Below are 26,648 nucleotides of genomic sequence, written 5' to 3' on the forward strand. Positions count from 1 at the left end.
GAGAGAGAGACAGAAAGAGAGAGAGAGAGAGAGAGACAGAGAGAGAGAGAGAGAGAGAGATGAGGCAGGAAGTCGCGTCACTCATACGTCAGCGCTACAATGTTGCATCCCTCACAGCTTCATCGTCACATATTTCATATCGTGTTGATAAAACCATTTTCTTATTCATAATACTCTATGCATAAAGAATAGTAGAAAGAATGATATATAAATAAAGAATAATATATGAATGAACAATAAGATATGAATAAACAATAATATATAAATAAAGAATAATATATCAAAAAAGAATAATATATAAACAAAGAATAATATATATATAAAGATATATATATATATATATATCCCCAATCTGATCAATGATGACATGTATAGCCGCATGTCGTCGTTCAACCGCTGGTTGTCCAGGTGGTGCCCAGCAAACAATGTGGGCTACATAGATAACTGGAGGACTTTCTGGGGAAAGCCTGATCTGATGAGTCCAGACGGCATTCATCCCACTTGGGATGGAGCGCGTCTCATTTCTGTGAACATGGCCAAGTTGATTAACGGACTTAATCCATGACCCAGAGTTCAGATCAGGAAGCAGAAGCAGAGTTGTAGTCTTCCACCCTTCTCTGCACTTCCATTGGAGCAGTTACCCACCCTTAACCTTAACTCTATAGAGACTGTGTCTGTCCCACGGCCACTTAAATTAATTAAATCAAAAGTAACCAGAAGTGGAGTCATACAAAATAACCTCATACAGGTTAACATCACTACTGCCACAGTGCAACAAAAGATAATTAAATGTGGACTCCTAAATATTAGATCTCTGTCATCTAAAGCTGTATTAGTAAATGATTTAATATCAGACAATCACATTGATTTACTGTGTCTTACTGAAACCTGGCTGAGCCATGAAGAATATGTCAGCCTAAATGAATCAACTCCTCCAAGTCATATTAATACTCACATTCCTCGAGGCACCGGCCGAGGAGGTGGAGTAGCAGCCATCTTTGACTCAAGCCTATTAATGAATCCTAAACCTGAACTAAACTACAACTCATTTGAAAGCCTTGTTCTTAGTCTTTCACATCCAACCTGGAAAACATTACAGCCAATTCTATTTGTTATACTGTACCGGCCACCACGTCCATATTCAGAATTTATATCTGAATTTTCAGAGTGTTTATCAAGTTTAGTCCTGAAAACTGATAAGGTTATTATTGTAGGAGATTTTAATATTAATGTAGATGTTGATAATGATTGCCTTAGTGCTGCATTTATCTCATTGTTGGACTCGATTGGCTTCTGTCAGAGAGTACAGAAACCCACTCACTGCTTTGGCCACACCCTCCACCTTGTTCTTGCATATGGCATTGACATTGAGCATTTGGAGGTCTTCCCACAGAACCCTCTTCTGTCAGACCATTACCTCATAACTTTTGAGTTTATACTCCCGGAGTATACACCGTTAGTCAAAAGTTTCTACACCAGATGTCTAACTGACAGTGCTGTAGCTACATTTAAAGAAGAGATTCCTTCTGCATTTGATTCAATACCACGTCTCAATGTGACGGAGGACTCCTGTGCTAACTTTAGTCCGTCCCAGATTGATCATCTTGTCGATTGTGCTACAGGCTCACTGAGAATGACACTAGACTCGATAGCCCCACTGAAGAAGAAGACAGTGAGGCAAAGGAGGTTTGCTCCCTGGTAGAACCCTCAGACCCGCGACCTAAAGCAAACTTCACGAAAGCTTTAAAGCATATGGCGTTCCACCAATCTGGAAGAATCACGCTTAGTTTGGAGAGATAGTCTTAAAACATATAAAAAGGCTCTCCGTAATGCCAGAGCAGCCTATTACTCATCAGTAATAGAGAAAAATAAGAACAACCCCAGGGTTCTCTTTAGCACTGTAGCCAGGCTGACAGAGAGTCACAGCTCTGTGGAGCCGTGTATTCCTATAGACCTCAGTAGTAATGACTTCATGAACTTCTTCAATGAAAAGATTTGAACTATTAGAGGCAAGATTGATGATCTCTTGCCCTCAACTACTACCGATCTGTCATCAAGAGGAGTGGCCTTGGAAACGGCTGTATGCCCTGGTGTATATTTGGATAGCTTTTCTCCCATTAACCTAGACCAATTGTCTTCAATGGTTTCTACTTCTAAACCGTCTACCTGTCTCTTAGACCCCATCCCAACGAGGCTGCTTAAAGACGTGTTGCCTTTAATTGGCACCTCTCTGTTGGATATTGTTAATGTGTCTTTGCTAACAGGCCATGTACCACATTCCTTCAAAGTAGCTGTAATTAAACCTCTCATGAAGAAGCCCACTCTTAATCCAGAGGTGTTGGCTAACTACAGACCGATCTCTAACCTTCACTTCCTCTCTAAGATCCTTGAGAAAGTAGGACTCATCTCTGTACTGGTCTTATTAGACCTTAGTGCTGATAAAGGACTCATCTCTGTACTGGTCTTGTTAGACCTTAGTGCTGATAAAGGACTCATCTCTGTACTGGTCTTGTTAGACCTTAGTGCTGATAAAGGACTCATCTCTGTACTGGTCTTGTTAGACCTTAGTGCTGATAAAGGACTCATCTCTGTACTGGTCTTGTTAGACCTTAGTGCTGATAAAGGACTCATCTCTGTACTGGTCTTGTTAGACCTTAGTGCTGATAAAGGACTCATCTCTGTACTGGTCTTGTTAGACCTTAGTGCTGATAAAGGACTCATCTCTGTACTGGTCTTATTAGACCTTAGTGCTGATAAAGGACTCATCTCTGTACTGGTCTTGTTAGACCTTAGTGCTGATAAAGGACTCATCTCTGTACTGGTCTTGTTAGACCTTAGTGTTGATAAAGGACTCATCTCAGTACTGGTCTTGTTAGACCTTGGTGCTGATAAAGGACTCATCTCTGTACTGGTCTTATTAGACCTTAGTGCTGATAAAGGACTCATCTCTGTACTGGTCTTGTTAGACCTTAGTGCTGATAAAGGACTCATCTCTGTACTGGTCTTGTTAGACCTTAGTGCTGATAAAGGACTCATCTCCGTACTGGTCTTGTTAGACCTTAGTGCTGATAAAGGACTCATCTCTGTACTGGTCTTATTAGACCTTAGTGCTGATAAAGGACTCATCTCTGTACTGGTCTTGTTAGACCTTGGTGCTGATAAAGGACTCATCTCTGTACTGGTCTTATTAGACCTTAGTGCTGATAAAGGACTCATCTCTGTACTGGTCTTGTTAGACCTTAGTGCTGATAAAGGACTCATCTCCGTACTGGTCTTGTTAGACCTTAGTGCTGATAAAGGACTCATCTCTGTACTGGTCTTGTTAGACCTTAGTGCTGATAAAGGACTCATCTCTGTACTGGTCTTGTTAGACCTTAGTGCTGATAAAGGACTCATCTCTGTACTGGTCTTGTTAGACCTTAGTGCTGATAAAGGACTCATCTCTGTACTGGTCTTGTTAGACCTTAGTGCTGATAAAGGACTCATCTCTGTACTGGTCTTGTTAGACCTTAGTGCTGATAAAGGACTCATCTCTGTACTGGTCTTGTTAGACCTTAGTGCTGATAAAGGACTCATCTCTGTACTGGTCTTGTTAGTCTTGTTAGACCTTAGTGCTGATAAAGGACTCATCTCTGTACTGGTCTTGTTAGACCTTAGTGCTGATAAAGGACTCATCTCCGTACTGGTATTATTAGACCTTAGTGCTGATAAAGGACTCATCTCTGTACTGGTATTATTAGACCTTAGTGCTGCGTTCGACACCATTGATCATAACATCCTATTACAGAGACTGGATCAGTCGATTGGCATTTCAGGTACCGCACTAAGTTGGTTTAAATCCTATTTATCAGATCAATCTCAGTTTGTATTTGTAAACGATGAAGCCTCAATGACCACCAACGTTAATCACAGAGTTCCACAAGGTTCTGTGCTTGGACCAATTTTATTTACCTTATATATGCTTCCTTTGGGCAATATTATCAGGAAACACTGCATAAACTTTCATTGCTATGCAGACGATACTCAATTATATCTATCGATCAAACCAGAGGAGACCAACCAGCTCGCTAAAATTCAAGAATGTCTTAAAGACATAAAAACATGGATGACCTGCAACTTCCTGATGTTAAACTCAGACAAAACTGAAGTTATTTTACTGTCCCTGAACACCTCAGAGATCAATTATCTGGTGATGTGGTTTCTGTAGATGGCATTTCCCTGGCATCCAACACCACTGTAAAGAATCTCTAGTTATCTTTGACCCAGACTTGTCCTTTAACTCCACGTTAAGCAAATCTCAAGGACTGCATTTTTTCATCTACGTAACATTTCAAAAATCAGGCACATCTTGTCCCAAAAAGATGCAGAAAAGCTGGTTCACGCGTTTGTTACTTCCAGACTAGATTACTGCAACTCCTTATTATCAGGCTGCTCTAATAAATCTCTTAAGTCCCTCCAGTTGATCCAGAATGCTGCAGTTCGTATACTCACAAAAACTAAGAAAAGAGATCACATGACTCCTGTATTAGCTGCTCTGCACTGGCTCCCTGTAAAATCAAGAATCACATTTAAAATTCTTCTCCTCACCTACAAAGCCTTGATTGGTGATGCACCATCATATCTTAAGGAGCTTGTAGTACCATATTGCCCCACTAGAGAGCTGCGCTCACTAAATAATGTCACTAGTGTTAATATATCAGTAATAACATCACTAGTGTTAATATATCAGTTATAATGTCACTAGTGTTAGTATATCAGTAATAACGTCACACATTACATTACATTACATTACATTACATGTCATTTAGCTGACGCTTTTATCCAAAGTGACTTACAATAAGTGCATTAAACCATGAGTCCAAACTCAGAACAACAAGAATCAAGCAAGTACAATTTCTTCAATAACGTTAAACTACAAAGTGTTATCAGTAAGATACATTTAAGTGCTACATAAGTGTTAAACTACAAAGTGCTATCAGTAAGAGACATTTAAGTGCTACTAAAGTGCTAAACAACAAAGTGCTATCGGTAAGGGACATTTAAGTGCTACTACGGCTCTACCTTCCCTATTCAAGGTATAGTCACTAAAATGTGTGTTTTTAGTTTGCGCCGGAAGATGTAGAGACTTTCTGCTGTCCTGATGTCAATGGGGAGCTCATTCCACCAATGAGGAGCCAGTTGACTTCAGGTCTGTGGTTGTTGACTTCAGGTCTGTAGTTGTTGACTTCAGGTCTAGTTGTTGACTTCAGGTCTGTAGTTATTGACTTCAGGTCTGTAGTTGTTGTTGACTTCAGGTCTGTAGTTATTGACTTCAGGTCTGTAGTTGTTGACTTCAGGTCTGTCGTTGTTGACTTCAGGTCTAGTTGTTGACTTCAGGTCTGTAGTTATTGACTTCAGGTCTGTAGTTGTTGACTTCAGGTCTGTAGTTGTTGACTTCAGGTCTAGTTGTTGACTTCAGGTCTGTAGTTATTGACTTCAGGTCTGTAGTTGTTGTTGACTTCAGGTCTGTAGTTGTTGATTTCAGGTCTGTAGTTGTTGACTTCAGACGGGTCCAGAGTGGGTTTCTTCAGGAGAGGGTTGACTCCGCCTCCTTCAGAGAGTTGGGGAAACAGCCGGTTGAGAGGGAGGTGTTAATAAGATGGGTGAGAAAGGGAAGAAGGTCCGGAGCAATGGACTGGAGAAGGTGAGACGGGATGGGGTCAAGGGGGCAGGTGGTTGGGGGGTCAGAGGTTACCAAGGTAAGAACTTGATTAGGAGACAGGGGGATAAAAGAGGAAAACAAGGGGGAAGAAGGTGAAGTTATTGGAGGTGTAGATGAGGAAGATGGATTAGTAAATGAAGAGCGTATGTCGTCTATCTTTTTGTAAAGTAGTCAACAAAGTGGCTTGGTGGAGGGAGGGGGGGGACCAGGGGGGTCAAGGAGGTTGGAAAAAATTGAGAAGAGCTTTTTGGGGTTAGATAAAGAGGATTCGATTCTGGATTGGTAGAATAGACTTTTGGCTGCAGAGATGGACGCAGAGAAGGAGGAGAGAAGAGATTGATAGGCGAGCAGGTCGCCGGTGTGTTTGGATTTTCACCATTTCCTTTCCGCTGCTCGCATTGTGGCTCTCTTGGCGCGCACCGGTTCGGACAGCCACGGAGCCGGAGAGGACTTGAGGACCTTTAGAGTCGTAAGAGGACTTGAGGACCTTTAGAGTCGTAAGAGGACAGAGAGAATCAAGAGAGGACGACAGCGTAGAGAGAAGAGTGTCAGTGGCGAAGTTAGGCTGCATAAGTGCGAAGGAATCGGTTGAGGGGAGGGCTGACAGAACAGAGGAGGCCAGAGAGGAGGGGGAGAGGGAGAGAGGGTGAGAGGGTGAGAGGGTGAGAGGATGAGAGGGAGAGAGACAGAGAGGGTGAGAGGGTGAGAGGGAGAGAGAGAGGGAAAGAGAGAGGGTGAGAGGGTGCGGATGTTGCGACGGACAGGTGCAGAGTCCGTTGTGGGAGGGTTGTCAGTTCCAAAGAGTGGGAGAGACTAAGAGATGAAGAAGTGGTCAGAGACAGGAAGTGGAGTTACAGTGAGGTTTGCTGTAGAGCAGTTTCTGGTGAAAATATAGTCAAGGTGGTGTCCAGCTTTGTGAGTAGGAGGGGAAGGACTGAGAGAGAGAGCAAAGGAAGACAGTAAGAGTAGCAGGTCACATGACTTCTCTGTCTGGATGTTGAAGTCACCCAGAAGGATGAGCGGGGGGCTATTTTCTGGGAAGTTTGATAGGAGGACATCTAGTTCTTCCAAGAAGTCTCCCAAGGAGCCAGGTGGACGGTAGAGAACAACAATGGTTAGATGAACTGGATGAGTAACCGTCACTGCATGAAACTCAAAAGACAGTTGGGTAAATAATGGAAGCGGGTAGAGAGAAAAACTCCATTTGGGTGAGATGAGTAGACCTGAACCACCACCCCGACCAGAGGGTCTGGGTGTGTGGCAGAAGGAGAAGGCCGAGGAGAGAGCAGCAGGGGTTGATGTTGTCTGGTGTGATCCAAGTCTCAGTGAGAGCCAGGAAGTCCAGCGATTGCTTGATAGCGAAGCCAGAGATGAAGTCTGCCTTGCGGTTAGCTGACTGGCAGTTCCAGAGGCCCCCAGTGACGAGGTGCTGGGTCTGTGTGGAGCGGGTTGGATAAATAAGAGAGGAGGGATTTTGGTGCATGTGTGACCGAGTCCGCGGTCTATAGTATCTACGAGTAGATGTGCACACAGGTATGGAAAGAAAACACATTATCACAGGGAAATGTTTATACTCTGCCACCCTCAGCCACCACCGAAGACTCCCACGAAAGACTCCTAGGTCTTTATCCTCAGAGTCTTGACTCCAACGAAAGATTCCTGGGTCTTTATCCTCCGAGTCTTGACTCCCACGAAAGACTCCTAGGTCTTTATCCTCTGAGTCTTGACTCCAACCAAAGATTCCTGGGTCTTTATCCTCCGAGTCTTGACTCCCACGAAAGACTCCTAGGTCTTTATCCTCTGAGTCTTGACTCCAACCAAAGACTCCTAGGTCTTTATCCTCAGAGTCTTGACTCCAACCAAAGACTCCTAGGTCTTTATCCTCTGAGTCTTGACTCCAACCAAAGACTCCTAGGTCTTTATCCTCCGAGTCTTGACTCCAACCAAAGACTCCTGGGTCTTTATCCTCCGAGTCTTGACTCCAACGAAAGACTCCTGGGTCTTTATCCTCCGAGTCTTGACTCCAACCAAAGACTCCTAGGTCTTTATCCTCCGAGTCTTGACTCCAACCAAAGACTCCTAGGTCTTTATCCTCCGAGTCTTGACTCCAACCAAAGACTCCTAGGTCTTTATCCTCCGAGTCTTGACTCCAACCAAAGACTCTTAGGTCTTTATCCTCCGAGTCTTGACTCCAACCAAAGACTCTTGGGTCTTTATCCTCCGAGTTTGACTCCAACCAAAGACTCTTAGGTCTTTATCCTCCGAGTCTTGACTCCAACCAAAGACTCTTAGGTCTTTATCCTCCGAGTCTTGACTCCAACCAAAGACTCCTAGGTCTTTATCCTCCGAGTCTTGACTCCAACCAAAGACTCTTAGGTCTTTATCCTCCGAGTCTTGACTCCAACCAAAGACTCCTGGGTCTTTATCCTCCGAGTCTTGACTCCAACCAAAGACTCCTAGGTCTTTATCCTCCGAGTCTTGACTCCAACCAAAGACTCTTAGGTCTTTATCCTCCGAGTCTTGACTCCAACCAAAGACTCTTGGGTCTTTATCCTCCGAGTCTTGACTCCAACCAAAGACTCCTAGGTCTTTATCCTCCGAGTTTGACTCCAACCAAAGACTCTTAGGTCTTTATCCTCCGAGTCTTGACTCCAACCAAAGACTCTTAGGTCTTTATCCTCCGAGTCTTGACTCCAACCAAAGACTCCTAGGTCTTTATCCTCCGAGTCTTGACTCCAACCAAAGACTCTTAGGTCTTTATCCTCCGAGTCTTGACTCCAACCAAAGACTCCTGGGTCTTTATCCTCCGAGTCTTGACTCCAACCAAAGACTCCTGGGTCTTTATCCTCCGAGTCTTGACTCCAACCAAAGACTCTTAGGTCTTTATCCTCCGAGTCTTGACTCCAACCAAAGACTCCTAGGTCTTTATCCTCAGAGTCTTCATACAAGGAGTCTTCCCTGATGCTTCAGCTGACACTACAAGCCCCAACCTGGTTATACACCCGAGTTGGCGGTAATTAGCTACAGCTGTGTCGAGCCCGCCCACAGGTTGTTGAAGGAATTGCCCACTCAGTGATCGATACTGGTAAACAGGGGATCCTCGCTAACAGTGAAGTCTCAGTTTGCTAGAATGTGAAATTCTTGCCAAACTGATTAAGGACAAAGATCAGTTTACCTCAAGGTAAAAAGTAGAATAAAGTTTAGTCCCTAGTAGATTTGGATTACAGAGCAAATACTGAAATCCTAGCTGGTTTGGTTGACTTTTCAGTCACTTGTGTAAAAAAGCAAGAAATCGCAGCTCAAAGTGTTCAAATTAGAAAGACAGTACAGACTAGCATTCTAGTATAACTAAATACAGCAGATACAGTAGTAATATAGCAGAGAAACCTCTTTAAAGAATATACTCAGCAAGATACAGGAAGTCCCAGAAGTCAGTGGACTCACAGCTCAGATGCACAAATATAGTTGTTGTTGTTGTTGTTGTTTTTGCTTCCCTATGTAGTAAACAACAATCTAAATGACAGTGTGCACACCACGTGGTACAAAGGCCAATAAACTCAGATTCCACTGCAGAAGCCGAGCTATTATTATTTATTTATAAAATAAGATTAGATCAAAATATCCTTTATTATTCATATAAATAGTCAAATAAGTATTATACATACGTAATAACAAGTAAAGAATATTAACTCAGTCAAAAAGGAAACAAATAAAATATACATATAAAAAGTTATAATAATAAATTAAAACTAAAAACATGACTAAGTTGCTAATGTCCCTATTATACTCCCCCCCCCCCCCTGTGTGGGTCAGACAGGAACAACATGGCGGCGGGAGGAGCGTTAGCTTCTGGACCAGTCGTCTTCTGAGAGACCGGCGATCCGGATCAGGATGAACCTCTGCGCTACGTACCTCCGGTAAGTCCCGTCGCGCGGTGTCCACGCGGCCGGTGTCCACGCGCCGGCTCACCGCTGTGACCGGGGAACGGGTCTTTTCACGCCGCTCAGCCCCCCGACAGGTGTGTTGTTTTGTTTGGGCTAGCTCGCGCTGCGGCTAGCTCGGCTAGCTCAGTTAGCTCGGTTAGCTACAACGCGTCAACAAACACGTTGTAAAGCGGTCAGCGGGGTCTCACGGGACGTTTACCGGGACCGAACGTCGCGCAGCTCGGACTCTGCGGGGTCTGTTCGCCTCTCGGAGGGCTAAGAGGCTGAATCCCGAGCAGGAGCCGGGCGAGGGGCTGTGTTATTGCTAGTTAGCATTAGCTGGGCTTTCTGCGTATGTCTCGTATCATTATACTAATATCACATTAACATATATTATTGTCATATTAACATCACATGATATCATGTCATTATATTATCATTAACATTATATTAATATCATATAAAACATCATTATATAATACCACAATATTAACGTCACATTTACGTGCTATCAACATCACATATTTACATCATAATAACATAATACCATCATCATAAAATAATAACATCTCATAATAACATCACCTATTAACATCATAATAACATCTCATAATAACATCATCATAACAACATAACATCTCATAATAACATCATAATAACATCATAACATATTAACATCATAATAACATCATAATAATATCATAACAACAACATAACATCACATATTAACATCATAATAACATCATAACAATATCACATATTAACATCATAATAACATCATAATGATATCATCATAACAACATAATAACATCAAATATTAACATCATAATAACATCAAATATTAACATCATAATAACATCATAATAACATCATAATAATATCATCATAACAACAACATAATAACATCAAATATTAACATCACAATAACATCATCATAACAACATAATAATATCACATATTAACATCATAATAACATCATCATAACAACATAATAATATCACATATTAACATAATAATAATAATATCATAACAACATAATAACATCACATTATAACATCATCATAACATCATGATAAATGTTAGCCCCATATGAGCCAGCTCGCAGCCTTAGATCCTCCGTGAGGCCCTTCAAGGCCCTTCAAGGTCCTTCAAGGCCCTTCAAGGCCCTTCTGGCCGTTCCAAAGTCAAGGCTTAAATCAAAGGGTGATCAGAGCCCCTCGACTTTGGAACAACCTCCCTGAGGGGAGAAGACTATCAGAATCAGTAGCTTCTTTTAAATCACTTCTTCAAACCCATTTTTATAGAACTGCTTTTAAGTGATGTCGTCCTTTTATGCAGTTCTTTGTTTCCCCTATTTTAGCTTTATTTTGTATTTGTAATTTTCTATTCCATTATTGTGTTCATTGCCTATATGGCATTGTCTCCTTTGCCTCCTGTATTTTCTGAAATGTTTACTTGTATTGATGTTATGTTTTTACCTTGCTTATATGTAGAGCACTTTGTAAACTCTGTTTTTAAAGGTGCTATATAAATACATGTATTATTATTATCATCATACTATAATAACATCACATATTGCCATAATAATACCATCACATAATACCATCATCATCATATCATAATAACATCATGATGTGTGTTAGTGAGGGCAGCATCGCTGTCAGCTGTGTGTGGCTAGCTGCTAGCTGTTAGCTCGTCCATGTATTAATGGAGCCGGTGAACGTGTTAGTGAGGGCAGCATCGCTGTCAGCTGTGTGTGGCTAGTGTCGCTCTTCTTACTGTGTTCATGAGGAGGAAGTGTTTCCTGATGGACCCGACTAACCTCCTCCTCTCTGTTTACACCCAACAGACAGGCAGAGGCCCTAAAGGCTGACATGACAGGTAGGTCTGCACCATCACCTCCAACATCCAGATGTTCTCACTAAACTCTGTTCAAAGAGACAGAGATCCTCAGAACAACAGATGTCCCCCCCCCCCCCCCCGTTGTGTGTTTCTTGTGGGCTTTAGATTCTAAGCTCGGGGCAGCAGAGGTGTGGACGTCCCGGCAGGCGCTGCAGGATCTGTACCAGAAGATGCTGGTGACCGACCTGGAGTACGCTCTGGACAAGAAGGTGGAGCAAGACCTGTAAGCCGCTCCGCCTGCCCCCCCACCCCCCCCACCCACCCTGTCACCTGCTGATGTCGGTGTTGATGGTGGTCCTTCTCTTTCTGTGCAGGTGGAATCATGCTTTTAAGAACCAGATCACCACGCTGCAGAGCCAGGCCAAGAACCGAGCCAACCCCAACCGCAGCGAGGTGCAGGCCAACCTGTCGCTGTTCCTGGAGGCCGCCAGTGGCTTCTACACACAGGTGAGCTCCATGGGGGGTCCAACACGGGTTCAGGGTCAGACCCCCAGGGGGGGCAGCGGACCAGCAGGACCGAGTCCAACATGGGTTCAGGGTCAGACTCCATGGGGGGGCAGCGGACCAGCAGGACCGGGTCCAACACGGGTTCAGGGTCAGACTCCATGGGGGGGCAGCGGACCAGCAGGACCGGGTCCAACATGGGTTCAGGGTCAGACTCCATGGGGTGGCAGCGGACCAGCAGGACCGGGTCCAACATGGGTTCAGGGTCAGACTCCATGGGGGGGCAGCGGACCAGCAGGACCGGGTCCAACACGGGTTCAGGGTCAGACGCCATGGGGGGGCAGCGGACCAGCAGGACCGGGTCCAACATGGGTTCAGGGTCAGACTCCATGGGGGGGCAGCGGACCAGCAGGACCGGGTCCAACACGGGTTCAGGGTCAGACTCCATGGGGGGGCAGCGGACCAGCAGGACCGGGTCCAACATGGGTTCAGGGTCAGACTCCATGGGGTGGCAGCGGACCAGCAGGACCGGGTCCAACACGGGTTCAGGGTCAGACTCCATGGGGGGGCAGCGGACCAGCAGGACCGGGTCCAACACGGGTTCAGGGTCAGACTCCATGGGGGGGCAGCGGACCAGCAGGACCGGGTCCAACACGGGTTCAGGGTCAGACTCCATGGGGGGGCAGCGGACCAGCAGGACCGGGTCCAACATGGGTTCAGGGTCAGACTCGGTTTCATTGGTCGAGGAAACTACTCTCTATTGACATGACTGATTTGTTGTTGTCACATGACTGATTTGTTGTCAAATGACTGATTTGTTGTTGTCACATGACTGATTTGTTGTTGTCAAATGACTGATTTGTTGTTGTCAAATGACTGATTTGTTGTTGTCAAATGACTGATTTGTTGTCACATGACTGATTTGTTGTCACATGACTGATTTGTTGTCACATGACTGGTCTCACATGAATCCATCATGACGTCATAGTTTCATGAGGAGCTCAGAGTTTAATGTTTTTAACACGTGTGGTTGTGGATGGGTTAGGTTTAGAGTTAGAGTTAGAATTAGGTCTAGGTTTAGGTTTAGGGTTAGAATTAGGGGTTAGGTTTAGAGTTAGGTTTAGAGTTAGGTCTAGGGTTAGGTTTAGGGTTAGAATTAGGGGTTAGGTTTAGAGTTAGGTTTAGAGTTAGGTCTAGGGTTAGGTTTAGGGTTAGAATTAGGGGTTAGGTTTAGAGTTAGGGGTTAGAGTTAGGGGTTAGGTTTAGAGTTAGAGTTAGGGGTTAGGTTTAGAGTTAGGTTTAGAGTTAGGGGTTAGGTTTAGAGTTAGAGTTAGGGGTTAGGTTTAGAGTTAGAGTTAGGGGTTAGGTTTAGAGTTAGGTTTAAAGTTAGGGGTTAGGTTTAGAGTTAGGTTTAGAGTTAGGGTTTAGAGTTAGAGTTAGGTTTAGAGTTAGGGTTAGGTTTAGAGTTAGGGTTAGGTTTAGAGTTAGGGTTAGGTTTAGAGTTAGGGTTTAGAGTTAGGGTTAGGTTTAGAGTTAGGGTTAGGTTTAGAGTTAGGGTTTAGAGTTAGAGTTAGGTTTAGGGTTTAGAGTTAGAGTTAGGTTTAGAGTTAGGGTTAGGTTTAGATTTAGGGTTAGGTTTAGAGTTAGGGTTTAGAGTTAGGGTTAGGTTTAGAGTTAGGGTTAGGGTTAGAGTTAGGGTTAGGTTTAGAGTTAGGGTTTAGAGTTAGAGTTAGGGTTAGGTTTAGAGTTAGGGTTTAGAGTTAGGGTTAGGTTTAGAGTTAGGGTTAGGGTTAGAGTTAGGGTTAGGTTTAGAGTTAGGGTTTAGAGTTAGAGTTAGGTTTAGAGTTAGGGTTAGGGTTAGAGTTAGGGTTAGGTTTAGAGTTAGGGTTTAGAGTTAGAGTTAGGTTTAGAGTTAGGGTTAGGTTTAGAGTTAGGGTTAGGGTTAGGGATGTTGGGCTAACCGCACTCAGAGGTTAAGCAGAAGCCCGTTGTCTCCAGCTGCTGCAGGAGTTGTGCACCGTGTTCAACGTGGACCTGCCGTGTCGGGTCAAGTCCTCTCAGCTCGGTATCATCAGCAACAAACCGGGCGGCGGCGCCATCGTCACGCCGCAGCCCAGCTCTTGCTCCTACATCTGCCAGCACTGCCTCGTCCACCTGGGAGACATAGGTGAGGACACTTCCTTTCTCCGCCCCCCTCGGTGTCATGGCGGCCGCCGCGTTAATGTGTCCTGTCCTCCTTTAGCACGCTATCGGAACCAGACCAGCCAGGCGGAGTCGTACTACCGGCATGCAGCTCAGCTGGTCCCGTCCAACGGTGAGTCTGATGCTTCGGCTTCCTCCTACTTCCAGTCTTTGTGCTAAGCTAGGCTAAAGGCTCTTGATCTGCCCTGTTAAGGTCTCGTGTTCTCCAACTCAAAACTCAAGCTACCCTGTGTCTGTGGTAAACATGCCACCATGTTTGTAGTTCCTCCCTGTGTCTGTGGTAAACATGCCACCATGTTTGTAGTTCCTCCCTGTGTCTGTGGTAAACATGCCACCATGTTTGTAGTTCCTCCCTGTGTCTGGTAAACATGCCACCATGTTTGTAGTTCCTCCCTGTGTCTGGTAAACATGCCACCATGTTTGTAGTTCCTCCCTGTGTCTGTGGTAAACATGCCACCATGTTTGTAGTTCCTCCCTGTGTCTGGTAAACATGCCACCATGTTTGTAGTTCCTCCCTGTCTGTGGTAAACATGCCACCATGTTTGTAGTTCCTCCCTGTGTCTGTGGTAAACATGCCACCATGTTTGTAGTTCCTCCCTGTGTCTGTGGTAAACATGCCACCATGTTTGTAGTTCCTCCCTGTGTCTGTGGTAAACATGCCACCATGTTTGTAGTTCCTCCCTGTGTCTGGTAAACATGCCACCATGTTTGTAGTTCCTCCCTGTGTCTGTGGTGTGACGCTCCTCTGTGGCTCCTGCAGGGCAGCCGTACAACCAGCTGGCCATCCTGGCCTCCTCTAAAGGAGACCACCTCACCACCATCTTCTACTACTGCCGCAGCATCGCGGTCAAGTTCCCTTTCCCAGCAGCCTCCACCAACCTGCAGAAGGCGCTGTCCAAGGCTCTGGAGAGGTGACACGAGTACCCTGATCAATCCCCTGATCGGTTCTTTTGAATATGCTTATTGTTGTACGTAAAAAAAAAAGAGTGAATGCTCTCTCAATGAAACCCTCCGTCCTCTCCGTGTCGCTGCAGCCGCGATGAGGTGAAGACCAAGTGGAGCGTGGCGGACTTCATCCGGGCTTTCATCAAGTTTCACGGCCACGTCTACCTGAGCAAGAGTCTGGACAAGCTGGACCTCCTGAGGGAGAAGCTGGAGGAGCAGTTTCAGGTGGAGCCCGAAGCCGCTTCATTCCTGCAGTCAGTCGGGAAGCTTTGGAGGGGTTATGACCGCGTGTGTGTGTGTGTGTGTGTGTGTGTGTGCAGAGGCTGATCCTGCAGAAGGCCTTCAGCTCTCAGCAGCTGGTCCACATCACCGTCATCAACCTGTTCGGGCTCCACCACCTCAGAGACCTGAGCACTGACGGCGGCGAGCAGAGCTTCAGTGGCGAGCAGCAGACCAGCTGGTTCCAGCTGCTGGGCCTCTTCAGTAAGAACCACGCTCACCGTAACAGACCACGAGGACACCTCAATGGGTCTAAAGTGCTGTACACCACAAGGTGACCCACCCTTCATGTGGTTGGCTGAACCTGGAGGTAGAAACCACCATTTACAGATATGGAATTTAAGAAGAAAAGGAGAGAATGTGTACATGTTTCTCTCTTTGATTTTCAAAATTAAAGTCCTGTATCTCTGTGGAACCAGAACCATCGGGACTAGAAATTACTTGGTTCTCCTCTCCTCCTCTCCTCCCTCTCTCCTCTCTCTACTCCCTCCTTCATATCAAGAAACATCGTTTCGTATCAAGAAGATTTTTTTTTTTTTAAGTTGTTTGTTAAGCCTGAACTAATATGATGATGTTTAGTGTGGAGAAATAAACGGACTTCAAAAACCCCAAAAACCTAGAAGTAACTCTAACTTGTGTAGTTCTGACATCAGTGGACTCCAGATGTTCATGGTGTTTGACTTCCTGTGCCCCCCCAGTGTCCTTCCTGGGTGTCATGTGCAGCCGAGCTCTGCTCAACAAGAACCGAGGGGAGGAGATCATGGGCGAGTGTCCTCTTCCGGCCATCAAAGTGTCCCTGGACTGGCTCAAGCTGAGGCCCAGCGTCTTCCCCGAGGCCGCCGTGGACCAGAGGCAGCAGTAAGTCTCCTGTTGTCTGAGTCCCGTTTGATGGTTTCTCGACCGGAGGTCTAACCCGTCTTTCCGTCTCTCAGTGTCTGGCCCTGGCTGGTCTCCATCCTCAACAGCTTCCAGCCCAAAGAGGACGACGTATCCTGTTGCTCAGGTAAGAGCTCTGATCCAGGTTACACTCCGGTGGGTGAAGAGTCCAGGAACCAGTCTGTGTAGTCTGCCGTCTCTTCAGAATAACAGTTTACCTGTGATGAGAAGCTCAGGTGTGTTTATTTTCTCCACAGTGACGCCCCTTCCAGAGGAGTTTGAGTTGCAGGGTTTCCTGGCGCTCCGGCCCGCTCTGAGGTACTCCTCCTTCCTTAAGTCCTGGGATGAGGGTCCGGGGGTGGGATGAGGGTCGAACTACGTTTCCATGTTCTGATGTCTGCTGGTGTTTCAGGTCCCTGGACTTCACTAAAGGTCATCAGGGCGTCCTGTTGGACAGGGACGGCCTGCCGGTCCACACTCGACATCAGAGACTCATCAGTCTCGGCAAATGGGTGGCCGACAACCAGCCGGGGTGAGTGTCTCAGTGAAGGACTAACTAACTCAGGGACAGACCATGGACTTCTTTGGGCTTCAGGAACCTGCGGTTCTTTAAGGAGAAGTCTATGCTTCATTTGTTAAAGCTCTCCTGACCACCAGGGGGCGACTCCTCTGGTTGTATAGAAGTCTATGCTTCATGTGTTAAAGCTGCATTCTCTCTACTGACCACCAGGGGGCGACTCCTCTGGTTGTATAGAAGTCTATGCTTCATGTGTTAAAGCTGCATTCTCTCTCCTGACCACCAGGGGGCGACTCCTCTGGTTGTATAGAAGTCTATGCTTCATGTGTTAAAGCTGCATTCTCTCTCCTGACCACCAGGGGGCGACTCCTCTGGTTGTATAGAAGTCTATGCTTCATGTGTTAAAGCTGCATTCTCTCTCCTGACCACCAGGGGGCGACTCCTCTGGTTGTATAGAAGTCTATGCTTTATGTGTTAAATGCTGCATTCTCTCTCCTGACCACCAGGGGGCGACTCCTCTGGTTGTATAGAAGTCTATGCTTCATGTGTTAAAGCTGCATTCTCTCTCCTGACCACCAGGGGGCGACTCCTCTGGTTGTATAGAAGTCTATGCTTCATGTGTTAAAGCTGCATTCTCTCTCCTGACCACCAGGGGGCGACTCCTCTGGTTGTATAGAAGTCTATGCTTCATGTGTTAAAGCTGCATTCTCTCTACTGACCACCAGGGGGCGACTCCTCTGGTTGTATAGAAGTCCATGCTTCATGTGTTAACGCTGCATTCTCTCTCCTGACCACCAGGGGGCGATTCCTCTGGTTGTATAGAAGTCTATGCTTCATGTGTTAAAGCTGCATTCTCTCTCCTGACCACCAGGGGGCGACTCCTCTGGTTGTATAGAAGTCTATGCTTCATGTGTTAAAGCTGCATTCTCTCTCCTGACCACCAGGGGGCGACTCCTCTGGTTGTATAGAAGTCTATGCTTTATGTGTTAAATGCTGCATTCTCTCTCCTGACCACCAGGGGGCGACTCCTCTGGTTGTATAGAAGTCTATGCTTCATGTGTTAAAGCTGCATTCTCTCTCCTGACCACCAGGGGGCGACTCCTCTGGTTGTATAGAAGTCTATGCTTCATGTGTTAAAGCTGCATTCTCTCTCCTGACCACCAGGGGGCGACTCCTCTGGTTGTATAGAAGTCTATGCTTCATGTGTTAAAGCTGCATTCTCTCTACTGACCACCAGGGGGCGACTCCTCTGGTTGTATAGAAGTCAATGCGTCATGTGTTAAAGCTGCATTCTCTCTACTGACCACCAGGGGGCGACTCCTCTGGTTGTATAGAAGTCTATGCTTCATGTGTTAAAGCTGCATTCTCTCTCCTGACCACCAGGGGGCGACTCCTCTGGTTGTATAGAAGTCTATGGTTCATGTGTTAAAGCTGCATTCTCTCTACTGACCACCAGGGGGCGACTCCTCTGGTTGTATAGAAGTCTATGCTTCATGTGTTAACGCTGCATTCTCTCTCCTGACCACCAGGGGGTGACTCCTCTGGTTGTATAGAAGTCTATGCTTCATGTGTTAAAGCTGCATTCTCTCTCCTGACCACCAGGGGGCGACTCCTCTGGTTGTATAGAAGTCTATGCTTCATGTGTTAACGCTGCATTTTCTCTCCTGACCACCAGGGGGCGACTCCTCTGGTTGTATAGAAGTCTGCATTATTGTATTCTCCGTCCCTCTTGTAGGCTGATCCGGTGCAGGGCGAGCGAAGACGGCGTCCTCGTCTTCATCACCGACATCCCGGAGCAGGCCGTGGAGGAGCCCCAGGAGAAGGAGGCCCCGGTGCTGCAGGAGTCGTCCAACGCCGAGCAGACGGCCAACGACGGAGGGAACTCCGGCCTGAAGTCGGTGCTCTCGGCGGGGAAGACCCAGAGCTCGTGGCCCGACTGCGGCGAGCGGCCCGTCGTCACCTTCAAGGAGAACATCAAACCCAGGGAGCCGAGCCGCCACCTGAAGGACAGCGGCAAGGAGCGCCGGGACTTGGCCAAGGGGTCAGGGGTCGCCGGGAAGGGGGAGCCGAAGAGGGACGGCAAGAGGAAGAGCGAGCCCAAGAAAGCCGGCTACGAGAAAAGCAACGACACCGTGAAACAGGTAGAGATGTGAAGCGGCTCTCGCTGACACGTGCTGGGTGGGGAGGAAGAGGAGGAGGAGGAGGAGGAGGAGGAGGATGAAGATGAAGGTGTCGGACTTGTTTCCTCTCGTTCAGGTGAAGGCGCAGCCGGAGCTGAGGAAGACTCCGGTGTCCGAGGCCAAGAAGACCCCCGTCACTCAAACCCAGACCACCTGCTCCTCCCAGTTCATCCCCATCCACCACCCTGGAGCCTTCCCACCACTGCCAAGCAGACCTGGTACACACACACACACACACACACACACACACACACACACACACACACACACACACACACACACACACACACGTCTCCACGTATTAAAACATTCATTTTCTTTCTCATAAATGTTTTTTTTTATCCTAAATCATCCGTGAGTCCACAGTGTTAGTCGTTATGCTCGTGGTGCATTCAGGTGCAAATCGTAAAGTCCTCTCTGCCATCCAGTGGATCTTATTGTTGCTGTTTGTTATTATTATATCAAGTTAATTATTAAAGTTTGATTTAACTCCGTTATTTAGTGCAGTGCGTTACATTATATGTTTATTTCTATATATTTATTACATTTCATTGAGCATTCATACGCCGTAGATTGTAGTCTTGATTGATGGCAGCTGATTGGTTCCTGCAGGTTTCCCTCCCTCGGCCTACGTGATCCCGCCCCCGGTGGCGTTCCCGGGTCTCCAGGTGAACCCGGGCTTCACCTTCTCCACCGGAGTGTCCGTCCCTGGACCCTTCCTCCAGCCGGGGGTCCACACCCAGGCCGGGAAGCCGTCCCACATTCCCTACAGTCAGCAGAGGCCCTCTGGTCCTGGTCCGGGTCCGGGCCCGGGGGCCTCGGGTCCGGGGCCCATGAACCAGGGGCAGCAGCCCCAGGCCTTGCAGCAGTCGGTGCACCTGCAGGTGCAGCAGGCGATGAGCCAGCAGCAGCAGTCTCCCACCAAACCGGGCCAGCAGATCGGGATGGGCAAGAGTCCACCTCACCACCCGGGTCTGCAGCAGGTCAGTGGGGGGGAGGGGCATCATGAGAACGTTAACATGTACCTTCAGCCAGTACTCATGTTCACTGAGCGGAGCCTGAACGCATCATGAGAACGTTATCATTTACCTTCAGCCAGTACTCGTGTTCACTGAGCGGAGCCTGAACGCATCATGAGAACGTTATCATTTACCTTCAGCCAGTACTCGTGTTCACTGAGCGGAGCCTGAACGCATCATGAGAACGTTATCATTTACCTTCAGCCAGTACTCGTGTTCACTGAGCGGAGCCTGAACGCATCATGAGAACGTTATCATTTACCTTCAGCTAGTACTCGTGTTCACTGAGCGGAGCCTGAACGCATCATGAGAACGATATCATTTACCTTCAGCCAGTACTCATGTTCACTGAGCAGAGCCTGAACGCATCATGAGAACGTTATCATTTACCTTCAGCCAGTACTCGTGTTCACTGAGCGGAGCCTGAACGCATCATGAGAACGTTATCATTTACCTTCAGCCAGTACTCATGTTCACTGAGCAGAGCCTGAACGCATCATGAGAACGTTATCATTTACCTTCAGCTAGTACTCGTGTTCACTGAGCGGAGCCTGAACGCATCATGAGAACGTTATCATTTACCTTCAGCTAGTACTCGTGTTCACTGAGCGGAGCCTGAACGCATCATGAGAACGTTATCATTTACCTTCAGCTAGTACTCGTGTTCACTGAGCGGAGCCTGAACGCATCATGAGAACGTTATCATGTACCTTCAGCTAGTACGCATGTTCACTGAGCAGAGCCTGAACGCATCATGAGAAAATATTCTCATGATGCATTCAGGTGTAATCTAGTAAAATGTAGTGTTGGTGATAAACTAGAATAAATCCAGATGTTTTCACATGAATATAAAATAGATATTAGATGAATTATGAGCTGTATTATTATAATTTAACACTAATGATGTATATAAAATAATATATTTACTTTCATTGTTGTTATTTATTGTAATTAGTTGTTATAAACACAATCAATAACAAAGTAACAACATGTAGATATGGATCCTGGTGAAACCCGATCAGGGTCTAAAGGGTCTATCTCGAGTGACGGGTGTGTAAACCGCTCACACAGTACATGCAGGTCCAGGATCAGCCGGCTCAGATGTGGAGCCAGGCTCAGAAGATCCCCCCCATGCCGATGTCCCTGAAGGCCCCGCAGCAGGCCTTCTACCTGGCGGCTCAGGACCCCCTCAAGCTGTACGAGCAGCAGCTGGACAAGAAGCTCAAGTTCCCCACCGTCAACATGCAGGACTTCTACTGGGAGCCGGCCTACCGCATGGGGGACGGTCTGGCTGTGATGGGGGACCGCATGAAGAGGCCTGGGGTGATGGGCTCCGAGCAGGACGGCTCCACCGGGCCCCGGGGGCCCCCTTTTGAGGTGAGTAGGAGGGGGAGGAGGAGGAGGAGGAGGAGGAAGAATAAGGGAGGGGGGGGAAGGAGGAGGAGCGCGGGAGGAGGTAGAAGAGGAGGTGGAGGGGGAGGAAGAAGAAGTAGAAGAAGAGGAAGGAAGGAAGGAGGAGGGGAGGAGGAAGAAGATGAAGGGGGGAGGAGGAAGTAGAAGATGAAGGGAGGAGGGGGAGGAAATAGAGGAGGAGGAAGAAGAAGAAGGGGGGAGGAGGAAGGAGAAGAAGGGAGGAGGTCCTGTCCTGCTGCTTTTTCTCTTTCTCTTTTCCTACTTTGTTTTTTTGAGATTGTGAATTAATTTTTGTGAGTTTTTTCGCAACAGTTTGTGGTTTCAAAGCTTGATATGAAACAATGAAACAATGTTTCTTGATATGAAACAATGAAACGATGTTTTTTGATATGAAACAATGAAACGATGTTTCTTGATATGAAACAATGAAACAATGTTTCTTGATATGAAACAATGAAACGATGTTTCTTGATATGAAACAATGAAACAATGTTTCTTGATATGAAACAATGAAACGATGTTTCTTGATATGAAACAATGAAACGATGTTTCTTGATATGAAACAATGAAACGATGTTTCTTGGTATGAAACAATGAAACGGTGTTTCTTGATATGAAACAATGAAACGGTGTTTCTTGATATGAAACAATGTTTCTTGATATGAAACAATGAAACGATGTTTCTTGATATGAAACAATGAAACAATGTTTCTTGATATGAAACAATGAAACGATGTTTCTTGATATGAAACAATGAAACGGTGTTTCTTGATATGAAACAATGAAACAGTGTTTCTTGATATGAAACAATGAAACGATGTTTCTTGATATGAAACAATGAAACGGTGTTTCTTGATATGAAACAATGAAACGGTGTTTCTTGATATGAAACAATGAAACAGTGTTTCTTGATATGAAACAATGAAACAGTGTTTCTTGATATGAAACAATGAAACAATGTTTCTTGATATGAAACAATGAAACAATGTTTCTTGATATGAAACAATGAAACAATGTTTCTTGATATGAAACAATGAAACAGTGTTTCTTGATATAAAACAATGAAACAATGTTTCTTGATATGAAACAATGAAACAATGTTTCTTGATATGAAACAATGAAACGGTGTTTCTTGATATGAAACAATGAAACAATGTTTCTTGATATGAAACAATGAAACGATGTTTCTTGATATGAAACAATGAAACAGTGTTTCTTGATATGAAACAATGAAACAATGTTTCTTGATATGAAACAATGAAACGGTGTTTCTTGATATGAAACAATGTTTCTTGATATGAAACAATGAAACGATGTTTCTTGATATGAAACAATGAAACGATGTTTCTTGATATGAAACGATGTTTCTTGATATGAAACAATGAAACGGTGTTTCTTGATATGAAACGATGTTTCTTGATATGAAACAATGAAACGATGTTTCTTGATATGAAACAATGAAACGATGTTTCTTGATATGAAACAATGAAACGATGTTTCTTGATATGAAACAATGAAACGGTGTTTCTTGATATGAAACAATGAAACGGTGTTTCTTGATATGAAACAATGAAACAGTGTTTCTTGATATGAAACAATGAAACGATGTTTCTTGATATGAAACAATGAAACGATGTTTCTTGATATGAAACGATGTTTCTTGATATGAAACAATGAAACAATGTTTCTTGATATGAAACAATGAAACAATGTTTCTTGATATGAAACAATGAAACAATGTTTCTTGATATGAAACAATGAAACAATGTTTCTTGATATAAAACAATGAAACAATGTTTCTTGATATGAAACAATGAAACAATGTTTCTTGATATGAAACAATGAAACGGTGTTTCTTGATATGAAACAATGAAACAATGTTTCTTGATATGAAACAATGAAACGATGTTTCTTGATATGAAACAATGAAACAGTGTTTCTTGATATGAAACAATGAAACGATGTTTCTTGATATGAAACAATGAAACGATGTTTCTTGATATGAAACGATGTTTCTTGATATGAAACGATGAAACGGTGTTTCTTGATATGAAACAATGTTTCTTGATATGAAACAATGAAACGATGTTTCTTGATATGAAACAATGAAACGATGTTTCTTGATATGAAACGATGTTTCTTGATATGAAACAATGAAACGATGTTTCTTGATATGAAACGATGTTTCTTGATATGAAACAATGAAACGATGTTTCTTGATATGAAACAATGAAACGATGTTTCTTGATATGAAACGATGTTTCTTGATATGAAACAATGAAACGGTGTTTCTTGATATGAAACAATGAAACGATGTTTCTTGATATGAAACAATGAAACGGTGTTTCTTGATATGAAACAATGAAACAATGTTTCTTGATATGAAACAATGAAACAATGTTTCTTGATATGAAACAATGAAACAATGTTTCTTGATATGAAACAATGAAACGATGTTTCTTGATATGAAACGATGTTTCTTGATATGAAACAATGAAACGATGTTTCTTGATATGAAACAATGAAACGATGTTTCTTGATATGAAACGATGTTTCTTGATATGAAACAATGAAACGGTGTTTCTTGATATGAAACAATGAAACGGTGTTTCTTGATATGAAACAATGTTTCTTGATATGAAACAATGAAACGGTGTTTCTTGATATGAAACAATGAAACGATGTTTCTTGATATGAAACAATGAAACAGTGTTTCTTGATATGAAACAATGAAACAATGTTTCTTGATATGAAACAATGAAACAATGTTTCTTGATATGAAACAATGAAACAATGTTTCTTGATATGAAACAATGAAACGATGTTTCTTGATATGAAACAATGAAACGGTGTTTCTTGATATGAAACAATGAAACGGTGTTTCTTGATATGAAACAATGTTTCTTGATATGAAACAATGAAACGATGTTTCTTGATATGAAACAATGAAACGATGTTTCTTGATATGAAACAATGAAACGATGTTTCTTGATATGAAACAATGTTTCTTGATATGAAACAATGAAACGATGTTTCTTAATATGAAACAATGAAACGGTGTTTCTTGATATGAAACAATGAAACAATGTTTCTTGATATGAAACAATGAAACAATGTTTCTTGATATGAAACAATGAAACAATGTTTCTTGATATGAAACAATGAAACAATGTGTCTTGATATGAAACAATGAAACGATGTTTCTTGATATGAAACAATGAAACGATGTTTCTTGATATGAAACAATGTTTCTTGATATGAAACAATGAAACGATGTTTCTTGATATGAAACAATGAAACGATGTTTCTTGATATGAAACAATGAAACGATGTTTCTTGATATGAAACAATGAAACGATGTTTCTTGATATGAAACAATGAAACGGTGTTTCTTGATATGAAACAATGAAACAATGTTTCTTGATATGAAACAATGAAACAATGTTTCTTGATATGAAACAATGAAACGGTGTTTCTTGATATGAAACGATGTTTCTTGATATGAAACGATGTTTCTTAATATGAAACAATGTTTCTTGATATGAAACAATGAAACGATGTTTCTTGATATGAAACAATGTTTCTTGATATGAAACAATGAAACAATGTTTCTTGATATGAAACAATGAAACGATGTTTCTTGATATGAAACAATGTTTCTTGATATGAAACAATGAAACGGTGTTTCTTGATATGAAACAATGAAACGATGTTTCTTGATATGAAACAATGAAACAATGTTTCTTGATATGAAACAATGAAACAATGTTTCTTGATATGAAACAATGAAACGATGTTTCTTGATATGAAACAATGAAACGATGTTTCTTGATATGAAACAATGAAACAATGTTTCTTGATATGAAACAATGAAACGATGTTTCTTGATATGAAACAATGTTTCTTGATATGAAACAATGAAACGATGTTTCTTGATATGAAACAATGAAACGGTGTTTCTTGATATGAAACAATGAAACGGTGTTTCTTGATATGAAACAATGAAACGATGTTTCTTGATATGAAACAATGAAACGATGTTTCTTGATATGAAACAATGAAACAATGTTTCTTGATATGAAACAATGAAACGGTGTTTCTTGATATGAAACAATGAAACGATGTTTCTTGATATGAAACAATGTTTCTTGATATGAAACGATGTTTCTTGATATGAAACGATGTTTCTTGATATGAAACAATGAAACGATGTTTCTTGATATGAAACAATGAAACGATGTTTCTTGATATGAAACAATGATTCTTGATATGAAACAATGAAACAATGTTTCTTGATATGAAACAATGAAACGATGTTTCTTGATATGAAACAATGAAACGATGTTTCTTGATATGAAACAATGAAACAATGTTTCTTGATATGAAACAATGAAACGATGTTTCTTGATATGAAACAATGAAACGATGTTTCTTGATATGAAACAATGAAACAATGTTTCTTGATATGAAACGATGAAACGGTGTTTCTTGATATGAAACAATGTTTCTTGATATGAAACAATGAAACGATGTTTCTTGATATGAAACAATGAAACGATGTTTCTTGATATGAAACGATGTTTCTTGATATGAAACAATGAAACGATGTTTCTTGATATGAAACGATGTTTCTTGATATGAAACAATGAAACGATGTTTCTTGATATGAAACGATGTTTCTTGATATGAAACAATGAAACGATGTTTCTTGATATGAAACAATGAAACGGTGTTTCTTGATATGAAACAATGAAACGGTGTTTCTTGATATGAAACAATGAAACGGTGTTTCTTGATATGAAACAATGTTTCTTGATATGAAACAATGAAACGATGTTTCTTGATATGAAACAATGAAACGATGTTTCTTGATATGAAACAATGAAACGATGTTTCTTGATATGAAACAATGTTTCTTGATATGAAACAATGAAACGATGTTTCTTGATATGAAACAATGAAACGGTGTTTCTTGATATGAAACAATGAAACAATGTTTCTTGATATGAAACAATGAAACAATGTTTCTTGATATGAAACAATGAAACGATGTTTCTTGATATGAAACAATGAAACAATGTTTCTTGATATGAAACAATGAAACGATGTTTCTTGATATGAAACAATGAAACGATGTTTCTTGATATGAAACAATGTTTCTTGATATGAAACAATGAAACGATGTTTCTTGATATGAAACAATGAAACGATGTTTCTTGATATGAAACAATGAAACGATGTTTCTTG

At 43.3% G+C, this 26,648-nt stretch overlaps 1 protein-coding gene across 2 annotated transcripts in view; it reads left to right on the forward strand.

Annotated features, from left to right (window-relative positions):
- Nucleotides 1–9,503: 9,503 nt before the first annotated feature.
- The window catches only part of smg7 (SMG7 nonsense mediated mRNA decay factor), a 32,089-nt gene continuing 14,944 nt past the window's right edge, over nucleotides 9,504–26,648 (forward strand). For both annotated transcript variants that reach the window (XM_034555536.1, XM_034555537.1), the window contains exons 1-17: nucleotides 9,504–9,618; nucleotides 11,474–11,505; nucleotides 11,632–11,749; nucleotides 11,841–11,973; nucleotides 13,969–14,137; nucleotides 14,213–14,284; nucleotides 14,933–15,083; nucleotides 15,207–15,342; nucleotides 15,438–15,600; nucleotides 16,095–16,254; nucleotides 16,329–16,399; nucleotides 16,530–16,590; nucleotides 16,685–16,804; nucleotides 18,525–18,930; nucleotides 19,046–19,187; nucleotides 19,582–19,952; nucleotides 21,060–21,365. In XM_034555536.1, the coding sequence (XP_034411427.1) occupies nucleotides 9,593–9,618; nucleotides 11,474–11,505; nucleotides 11,632–11,749; nucleotides 11,841–11,973; nucleotides 13,969–14,137; nucleotides 14,213–14,284; nucleotides 14,933–15,083; nucleotides 15,207–15,342; nucleotides 15,438–15,600; nucleotides 16,095–16,254; nucleotides 16,329–16,399; nucleotides 16,530–16,590; nucleotides 16,685–16,804; nucleotides 18,525–18,930; nucleotides 19,046–19,187; nucleotides 19,582–19,952; nucleotides 21,060–21,365 (2,637 nt within the window). In that variant the 5' untranslated portion in view covers nucleotides 9,504–9,592. The remainder of the gene's footprint in view (nucleotides 9,619–11,473; nucleotides 11,506–11,631; nucleotides 11,750–11,840; nucleotides 11,974–13,968; nucleotides 14,138–14,212; nucleotides 14,285–14,932; nucleotides 15,084–15,206; nucleotides 15,343–15,437; nucleotides 15,601–16,094; nucleotides 16,255–16,328; nucleotides 16,400–16,529; nucleotides 16,591–16,684; nucleotides 16,805–18,524; nucleotides 18,931–19,045; nucleotides 19,188–19,581; nucleotides 19,953–21,059; nucleotides 21,366–26,648) is intronic.

This window comes from Cyclopterus lumpus, chromosome 17 (genome assembly GCF_009769545.1).
Source record: "Cyclopterus lumpus isolate fCycLum1 chromosome 17, fCycLum1.pri, whole genome shotgun sequence".
Taxonomy (NCBI): domain Eukaryota; kingdom Metazoa; phylum Chordata; class Actinopteri; order Perciformes; family Cyclopteridae; genus Cyclopterus; species Cyclopterus lumpus.